Raw genomic sequence first — 10414 nt, forward strand, 5'->3', positions numbered from 1 at the left:
ACAGAAATCTGTTTGTGGTTACTCATTCTTTAAAGAACATCAACAAGAGTGTTCTACTGCAATCAACAGAGGTAATAGTTAATTTTGTATCTGCACCCAAGTCAACAAACTTCTCAAATTCATCATATACAAATATGGTGCTAATCATATACAAATATGGTGTGTAATCATTTTCAGTAGTCATAGGTTTAAGAATGCATATAAATATTTGGGAAAATTGATATATAGGAATATCCACTGGATAAATGCACATGTAAAGGAATGAATCCTAGCGTGGTTATTTTCCAGGGGTATGGACTTTAATGTGGCAATTATTGATACTTCTAGAAATCAGTCTGATATACTCTAGAACAGTGGCTCTCAGTCAGGGTCCTGAGGCTACGTGAAGAAGGCCAAGATGAAAAACTTGTCATGGGACACCCAGGCACATGCCAAAAGGACCAAAGAAAAGCAAAGTGCTTATACTGCAAATTTATTTGAAAAAAAGTTATGATGACTCTTCCCAATATTCAGTTCTTTGGATTATGCAGAACTACTTCACATTGCTGTCCCTGTCACTAAATTCCTGAGGCTTTATATTAATAGATAATAAAGCACTTTCTGAATTTTAGTCTTGTAATCTGTATAAAATTTAAAGTGTTTTTCACTAAGATAAATATTTGACAATAAAATTCATATATAACTTACTTCATGCAAAGGCTAGATCAAGACAATGCTCTTATAAAGACTGAAAATATAACTATATTTACAACTTCTAAAAGGAATGTAACACTCATCATTAAATATAATAGTCTCTACTTGATCCTATTTAATGTAAATTCATACCTAGATCTATTGTAAAAGAAATTTGGAAGTTATTTCTATGTGGGTTTCTTTGTCTTTCTTTCTGTACTTTGTGCTTTGCTTTTTTATTATTATTTTCTCCCTTCTATGTTAATTATTACTTATTGTTAGTTTCTATCTCTTTATTTTAAAATTTAAATTAATTTTAATTGTAATTTTTAATACAATTATTTTTAAAATATTATATTATAATAAGATATATAAAGGTCAGGTACAAGAGAGGAAAATCTTTCAGACATTCCATATTTGGAGAATCTACTAGTAATGCAACGTTAAGCTATCCTTCAATTTTCTAAGAAAATTATGAATGTCAAATTGTTATTCTATACATATTATGTGTATATTAACACAAAGAGATACATACATATATACTTATGTATATACATATACACATGCATATTTACACATATATACACACATTCATTCAATGACCATCTACCAGCACATGGAGAATACTTTTAATAATATTGAATAAATGGACTTACTACTGGTTCTTCAGGTTACACCCATTATTATACCCCTGCAGTATAGACTGTAATGAAGCAAGACGTGATACCAGTAAAGTGTCATGGCCTCATTTAACAACCTCAACTCACTGCTCTCCATGATGCCGCTGTTAAATGAATGTGTATGTTGTTAAGTGGAGCATAGAATGCTTCAAGGGTGGGGGTGGTACAAGGAGACCTAAGACAAGTCCAGGCTCATTTTCCCCAGCCTCCCAAGGCCTCCCTTCCCTTGAGGCAGCTAGTGCTCCAGTCTCTGCCCCTTCAGCTTTCCCCAGACTTTTCCCAACCATCAGTATGCAAGAGTGCTTAAAGTTATTCAGCAGAAGCTACCAGCACACAGAGGATAGTTATAGTCTGTAGCCGATGGTATAATTCCATCATCTATCCAAGGGCCTCCCAAGACCTCCACCTGTCCCTTGGGGTTCCCCTCGGCCTTAGCCAAGTCCCAGTCTAGCTATTCAGCCATGGAAGGTAACCTAAAGCCAGTCATCTAGAGCTACCTGCACACAGAGGGCACTTACAATCTATAAACCATGGCCTACCTCTCATCAAGGTCCACAAACACCTCCCCCTGACACTTCTGAATTCCCAGGCTTTGGCCCATACCCAACTGACCAGTCTCCCATGCAAGGGAGCATAAAGCAAATCAGCAAAAGCTATCAGCACCTAGAAGGCAATTAAAGTGTCTTAAACCATAGTTGTCCTCCAGACACCCAAAGGTCTCCCAAGGCTTCCCCATCCTGAGGCACTCAGTGTTCCATCTTCTGCTTCTTGAAGTTTCCCCAAACCTCATCCTGCTCCCAGTCTTGTGAGTCAAACATGCAAGGGAGTTTAAGGCATAAAAAAGCAAATGCTTCCAGATCAAAGATACCAGTTACAACCTGTAGGTCAAGGTTTAATTTCCATACTGCCATCCAAGCACTTTTCAAGATTCAGTCTACTCCTCACTCTAGTCCAAAGCCTAATAGCAGCCAGTTTATCTTTCTGTTTGTTTTAGAGGAACCCACTCAATGCAATGCAATGTTAGACTCCACTTTCTTACAGAAACTAATTGCCTCATGGCTATTTTGTTCTGTTTCATGAGCCAAATATACTTCTCACAATTGGAGGGGAGGTGTCTGTTCTTTAAGGTAGCAGTGCAAACTCCAAAAACAAATGGAGCCTACTAAAACAATGGATCCTCCCTGAAATATTTCATGAGAAGAGTACTCCACTCCTCTGCTTGCAATAGAATACTTTATGTCCCTAGGCTTGAAATTTTGGACCTGGAAGACCTAGAACTATGCCACCTACAGTCTGACCCAAGCTTAATAGACAAAATTGTCTGCTCAAATGTCCTATCTGTCAATGACTACTTCAGCTTCAACCACAATAATACACGGGCAAACAACAGATTCAAACTCAAAGTAAACCACTCCAAACTCGATTGCAGAAATTATTACTTCAGCAACAGTGGTCAATGCCTGGAATGCACTACCTGACTCTGTTGTTACATCCTCAAACCCCCAAAACTTTAACCTTAAACTGTCTAACGTGGACCTCACCTCATTCCTAAGAGGTGTGTAAGTGGGTGTGCATAACCACATGTCCCTGTCCTATTGTTCCCATTTATTTTGTACTCCTATGCTATGTATATATGTATACCTGCTTATACTTGTATGTTTACATGTTATAGTCATACTTATACTTGTTTTCTCTTACCTGCTTAACAAACCAAAATAAATAAATAAAAATAAATACATAAATATCAAACCTCCTATAGACTTGCTTTGCACAAAGTGGACTCCTTTGAACATGGCAAGATACAGAACAACCAAAAAGGCACAGATGGATGGAGATATATAGACAGGGGCAATTGGAGGTAGTTCTTACTTTCCTGAGGCTCAGGGTTGGCAGTAAAAAAGTCCAGAATTTGATTAATGATAGCAATAGCAAATGATGGGATTGTCATTGCTAAGACTCATGTGACTAAGCACTTAATCTGCATTTAAACTGCATTATTTAGCAATGGAAATTCAGCTCCCAACTGTTGTCATAATGTAAGGATTACTTTTATACATATGCCACAATAATTGTTTTCTCAGGTTGCCTGACACAAGTACTTTACATAAATGACAACACTGATGTGGTTTACATGTCATTTTTCCTTCCCTTTAGGACAAAGGTGGCAAACTTGCCACAGCATGTTACCATTATGTAATGTATCATTACAATTTTTCCTTTCGCAGAGCTTGGGGGGGGGGGCATGGCCTGCATGTGACGCATCCAGCCTGCAGGCCTGCAGCTTGACACCCCTGCCTTAGGCCTTGCTGTGGAGGCACATGCACATACACTCACATGCTTACCTCCACTGTTTCATAAAAGCCAAGAAATTCATATAAACAACACCAGCACCATTTCTATCATATTAGCAAGGATCAAGGAAAAAAATCGTTGCATGTTCTTTGACTCTCATACTAATAACTCTTTTGTCTGACAATTTCACTAAATCATAGATTTTTTTAAAAATCAAGTCAAACTTGTCTTCAATACTTGTTTTATAATTTTTTTTAAGCTAATTCCAGATTATAATGATCAGAAGTATCATGTGGGGTTAATTATGAAAATGAAGCATTTATACTCATTAGGCTAATTTCCCTGTAGTATGTGTCTTCTCTTAAGATCTCATAGTTTGGGACCATAACTGAAAGAGACAAATGGTTGCCGCTGGTGATTTTAAAGCTTTCTGGTGAATCAAGGTTTCTGCCACAAATGAAATAAAATGTGCAATTTCAAGCAGGTAACTTTGTAGCAATGTCTGTATGATAGTGTGTGCACATATTTGTGTGTATGAATGAACATATGTGTGAGAGAGGCAGAGGAACAGATATTTTACCTATGTAAATTTAATTTTTTTAAAAAAATATATAAAATAAGTTAGGATATTCCCCCACTTCTTCTTTAAAGTAAAGTCAGTCACTGGAGTCTTGGCATAAATTACTCTGAAATTGTTGAGAATAGAGAATTAAAGAGAGGAAGCAGGTTGACATTAAGAAATATAGTAGTGATTTTATAGAAAAGATTGTTGTTGTTGTTGTTAAGAGGAATAGAAATAGGCAGACCAACAACTAGGCAGACCAACAAAAGCAACAAAGGGAATTTTTTTTTTTTTAGTAATATAGTTTTAAATCTAATGCAGGATTAACTGCAAATAGGAACAACAAAGGCTGTAACTTTCCAGCACTTTTCTCTTTCAACAGCCACAGGATTTGAATCTATGCTATTATAGGCTCCTTTGGAAAGCTATTGAATTAAGTGCAGGCTCATCCAAGTTTGTAAATAACCTGCACTTGTCGATAATAGTTAGAACTTATATTGTTTGTTTTCATGTTCTAAATAAATTAGATTTAAAATCTCATTCATTTCACTTTGGTGGCATGTATGTGGTACAGATGTCTTCTTAGGTTTGTGACTGGACCTGAATTGAAAGGTTTATTCATATGGACAAAAAAGAGGTAATCAAAATTAAAATAATTTAAGATAATTAAGAGTGTTACATCTGAAATTTCCTCTTTTTTTTACTTTTTCCTTTTGCAGTAATTTTTTTTTAAAAAAAGAATTCTAACCAATCACTCAATATACAACCCCTGGCATATTATGGCTTAATTCATCATTAATATTCTAATAATCACATTTAATGTATATTATTCATTGACTTGAAAATGATCAGTACGAAAGAAATGTATTAAGTTGCTTAGTCATATTGAGAGAATGAACATGGACCTATTTGCAAAATAAATTTGTGAAACAAAACTATTTGAAACTAAAGTAAGGGAGAAGCATGAACATTACAGAGATGAGATATGTAAGGACCCAAAACAAGTTGTATGAGCAAAAATGGTCCACAAAATAATAAAATAAATAAAATAAAATAAACAGAGAGTACAAAGAATAATAGCAGTGTAAATTGCAATCTGATGTTTTTTTAAAAAAAAAATCATAAATTTAATTTTCCTTTAGTGAATTATTGTGACTTTTTATTATTTTAATAAATGCATGTATTTATTTTACAGTGTATAGTGCTTTAAAACATTACTATTGACTTAAGCAGAACTGATATCATCCAAAGGCTTTGGATTTTTATTTGCATGTAAAAGACCTCTATTTCAGGTCTTATTCCTTAGTAGAAAAACAACTGGAAAAAACCTTCTGTAATATTCTTTCACAGATGAATCCTCAATATAAGATGACACAGAATTCAACTTCTGTCACTGAATTTATACTCCTGGGACTCTCCAGCGATCCTCGGGCCCAACTCATTCTCTTTGGTGTCTTTTTTATTATTTATTTGATGGCTGTAGTTGGAAATATACTTATCCTTCTTATTGTCAGCTTAGATGTCAGACTCCATAACCCCATGTATTTCTTCCTATGCAATCTTTCTGTAGTAGATATTGGCTACACATCTTCCACTGTTCCCAAAATGTTAATGAATTATCTCTCTAATGATAAGCATATCTCTTTCTCAGGCTGTTTGTCCCAGATGTACTTTTTCATCTCCTTTGGTGGCATTGAATGTCTTTTATTGGGCATCATGGCATATGACCGATATGCAGCTATTTGCCACCCACTGCATTACGGTGTGCTCATGAGACCCAAAGTATGCATTTGGCTTGCAGTAACTGCTTGGATTCTTGGCTTGTCTAACTCAGGTGTCCACACTGGCCTTATGACCTCTTTGTCCTTCTGCCAGGACAATGTCATAGCACATTTTTTCTGTGACATTCCACCTCTCTTCCAACTGTCTTGCACTGATACTCAGATCAATCAAATTGCTACTTTTGTATTTGGAGGAGGTATAATAATGGGTTCCTTCCTAATGACACTGTTGTCGTATGTATATATAGCCTTAGCAATACTCAGGATTCGGACTAAGGAAGGACGTCTCAAGGCATTTTCCACCTGTGCCTCTCACCTGACCATAGTGAACATTTACTTTGGCACTATCATCTTCACTTACATACGCCCTAATTCCACTTACTCTCAAGAGCAAGACCATGCTTTACCAGTGCTCTATGGGATTCTAACACCTATGCTTAATCCAATTATCTACAGTTTAAGAAACAAGGATGTACAACGGGCACTTCATAAAATAATTCAAGGAACATAGGGGAGAATTTGGGGCATTAACTAGCCAATGTTTTCCATAAACTTTTAAAATTTTAATTTTAAAGCAGCAGGTTCCTGGTTTAAGACTGAATTGGACAATGTTATAATCATAATGAATTCAATTGTTTTGATTTTGGTGAACAAATCTATCACTGTAGTTTTGCAGAACCTAAAGCTTGATGTTAGACAGTGTACCAAAATATTTAATCTTCTTCTTAATGACTATTTGACTTCTGATTCATGAAGAATCATAATCTAGAAATAACATGTTGAAGGGCTTTATTGGCCTTGTGGACTGGACTGCTCTTCTGACCAAATGTTCTTAGCCTCATCATGAAAATAAGAAATGTGGTAAGGTCAATTGAATTCTAGTGCAATTTTCCCACCCCTCCCAGTAACGTACTATGGTTAATTATTTATGAATAATAAAAACATTCTAATCCAGAATCCTAGTGGGACATAGCTATGGTTCTAAGATCTTTATGGATGTTTCTTTACAGATAAAAAATCTTTTTCCTGAAGATTATTGCACTCATGCATGTACTTGAAAGTCTGTACTACATGCATAGCATGATTCTTTTACTCCCAATTCTAAAAATGCTAATTACCAACAAACTCAGCAGCTTTTTAAAAAAAAAAATATCATTAAACCATTTCCCCCCCCCCCCATTTTTTAAAACACAAATATCATTTTTGCAACATTTCCACATTGGTAAGCCTCCATTATACTCTTTTTGTCTGTACGTGTATACCCTTATATCTATCTTTATCTATATCTATATCTCTTTATCTATATCTATCTATTTATACACATTTTTCATCTAATATGGTAATCTATACTTACATTTCTTCTATACATATTACTCTTTCAATGTACTTATTTCTATACAATACAACTTATATCATTCTATGTAAATATATTCCTCTTATAACTATTATTCCTTACTATTTTATATACAATCTATCTTACTTTTCCCCCCTCTTATTAATTTTGTGGTTTTATAATTATTTTCTAATTTCTTAACCTTTTTCCCTTTAATGCTTTCTTATTCTTTGCATTTTTCCTCTAGCCATTTGCACCATAAATTCCATACTAAGTAATACTAAGATTCTTCTTTGTCTCTTATTTCTTTTGTAAGTCTATTCATTTCAGTGCATTCTAATACTTTTTATCACATTTTCTTCTGTTGGTGTATTTTGGTTTTTCCAATTTTGCGCGTATATGATTCTTGTTGCAGTTATTATATGTAGTATTAAGTATTATTTTTTTCATAATTCCCTGTAATTATCCCTAATAGAAATAGTTCTGGTTTTAGTTCTGTTGATTGTGTGGTTATCTCTTCCAGCCAGTTTTTTTTATTCTTATCCAATATTTTTTTGCTGCTGTACACTTCCACCACATATGATAAAATGTTCCATGGTCCTGGCTACATATTCCGGTGAACAGTTTGGAAACATTTTCACTATTCTCGCTGGTGATAAATGCCATCTGTAGAACATTTTGTACAAATTTTCTATGTATGCCGTTGCCATTGTTAGTTTGTAGTTTATTTCGAAGAGGTTGTCCCATTTCTCTAATTCTATGTTGTGTACAAAATTTGTTGCCATGTTATCCTGATCTCTTTCACTTCTTCTTCCATTTTTAATCACAATAGGTAAATAGTATATTTTTTTAACCAGTTTTTCTTCCGTCCCTGTAAAATTTTGTTTAATTCTTGTTGTTCTTCATAAAATCCATCTGTTTCTAAGTCCTTCTTGTATCTAGTCTGGATCTGCATGTATGGCCACCAGTCTATGTCCATTCCTTGATTTTTTAATTCTTGTCTTGTTTTTAATTTCTCCTGATTATCCAATAAATCTTCATATCTTATTATTTTATTTATAACTAGTACATTTGGATATATTTGTGCTTCTATAATAACCAAGTTGGAATTATATTATAATGATTTCTTTTAATTTTTTGCCATGTTTGCAATAGAGTGTTTTTATTTGATGCCTTTGGAAGTAACTATGTATTTTATTTTGCTAACAGGAAAATGTTCAACAATCAGAGAAGACAACTATAATAAGATTATGCAACAAATTTAAAAATATTTGAAAAATTGGAAACAAACCGCAACTTTCACTTACAGGAAGATTAGCTGCAGTTAAAATAAATGTCCTGCCAAAACTTCTGTTTTTTTAATTCAAGTAGCACCAATAAATTAAGGGGAAAAAATCTTTATGGACTTAAACAAATTAAGAACAAAATTTATTTGGTTAGCGAAAAAGCCATGTATTGAATTAAAACTATTTTAGGACAGTAGAGAGAAAGGAGACTTTGGACTCCCAGACTGGGAGCTCTATTATCAGGTAGCTGCCCTTATTGGATAAAGGACTGGATAAATCTAAAGAATAAAAGAATGTTAAGAATAAAAGGACACGATTTAGAATTAGGCTGGCATGCTTTCATTTGGGATGGGAAAAAACAAACCTCAGCATCTTTTAAGATTACTTATTTCCAAAAATCTATATTCGGATATTTATGTCTTAAATTGTTCACTACTTTATTCCTCCCTAGTTTTTCTTCCATATCAAATGTCTTATATCCATAGAGCTATGATTTTCCAAAATAACCATAGCTCAGCAGTGGGCACAGTAGAAATTCAATCAAGGTAAGAATAAAGGCCGTCACTGGCAAATGAGCAATATTTTGAAAAGAGCGTGGAACACCAGGAGGAAGAGGAGGGAGGGAAGGAGGAAGGGGAGAAAGTCAGGGAGGAAACTGTGATGCTATGCTTATAAACCAAAATCTGTTTATAATATTGCCACTCTGAATACATACAGTAGATTACTCTGAATAAGAAATTATAAAAGGAGAATTGTACACATTAAATCAACCCTGTAAATTCCACATAAATTTAGGAGATGTAAGAAGCATTGAAGTACATGGCTAGGCATACAGTAATTAAACTGGTGTTTTATAGTTTTGCCATTGCAACATGAGAAAAGTGGAGAAAAGTAAGCATGCTATAAAGAAATATTGCCTGAAATATATTATATGGATGAAAGGAAAACTTGAAACATGCTTAACTGTGCTGATAAAAAGGGGTGGGGGAATTCAAGAAGGTGTGCTGTATGTTGCAAATTTGTTCAGTTTTCATGAACCTATATCCAATAATCTGTACTGCATTTACACAATTCATTTCCTTTTGTTTATTTCTTATCATTGAATTAGTCTTATTCAATACTGCCTGCTAAAGAATATTGATTACTAAAATGTAGGTCATTTTTATCTACCAGTGATTTCCAGTGAAAAGAACAATTTAAAGATTTTCTATTAAAATTGTCCAGTAGATAAGGACAATTCATGATGTTAAAGGTGAAAGTTTTTGTTCACAATCATCTATCAATAGTTTCCAAGAAAGGCATTTATTCTTCTAACTACTATAATGCATCCTATGAAAAATTCTCAGAAATTTGTAGCAGTTATCTACAATTAAAAAGAGGTTCTACTTATTTTTAGGAATAATACCAAAACACAAAGTTATTCTATATTGTGTTGTAAATTATTTCATAAATGCAGGTATACCCAACTGTTGTGGCCCAGCAGGAGCCGTTGGAGCTGCTGATGGACTCTGGTAGCGAGGAACCCTATAAGTCTGCTAAGACCCTGGGCAGGGTTCAGACTCAGAGCAGGGACCAGAGAGGCTGGTTGGCCACCAGGAGGCACCTGAGGCATGGAGCAGTGGGAAAGATCAAAGGGAGTTTGTCCCTGATGCCAGGCAACAGAGGGCGGAGAAATGGAGGCAGCAGTTACGGAGACAGACTCATAAGAAATAATCAAGCCCAGGTGGTTGTGGCTTGGCCCCTCCCAAGAGAGTATATAAGAAGAGACTTTAGGAGGAGTCCTTTTGCAGGACACAACCATTCATAAT

The 10414-nt window shown here is 34.7% G+C and overlaps 1 protein-coding gene across 2 annotated transcripts; it reads left to right on the plus strand.

Annotated features, from left to right (window-relative positions):
• The first annotated feature begins 1463 nt into the window (after positions 1-1463).
• On the plus strand, positions 1464-9837 carry LOC116522435 (olfactory receptor 1020-like). 2 transcript variants are annotated; one of them, XM_032237336.1, is made up of 2 exons: positions 1464-1475; positions 5584-6498. In XM_032237336.1, the coding sequence occupies exons 1-2, from the start codon at positions 1464-1466 to the stop codon at positions 6496-6498; spliced, it is 927 nt and encodes a 308-aa protein (XP_032093227.1). The 2 variants fall into 2 exon arrangements, with proteins under 2 accessions (XP_032093227.1, XP_032093228.1); XM_032237337.1 differs by lacking the exon at positions 1464-1475 and adding an exon at positions 9810-9837 and having other exon boundaries at positions 5521-6482.
• The last annotated feature ends 577 nt before the right edge of the window (positions 9838-10414 follow it).

Source organism: Thamnophis elegans, chromosome Z (assembly GCF_009769535.1).
Source record: "Thamnophis elegans isolate rThaEle1 chromosome Z, rThaEle1.pri, whole genome shotgun sequence".
NCBI classification, from domain to species: domain Eukaryota; kingdom Metazoa; phylum Chordata; class Lepidosauria; order Squamata; family Colubridae; genus Thamnophis; species Thamnophis elegans.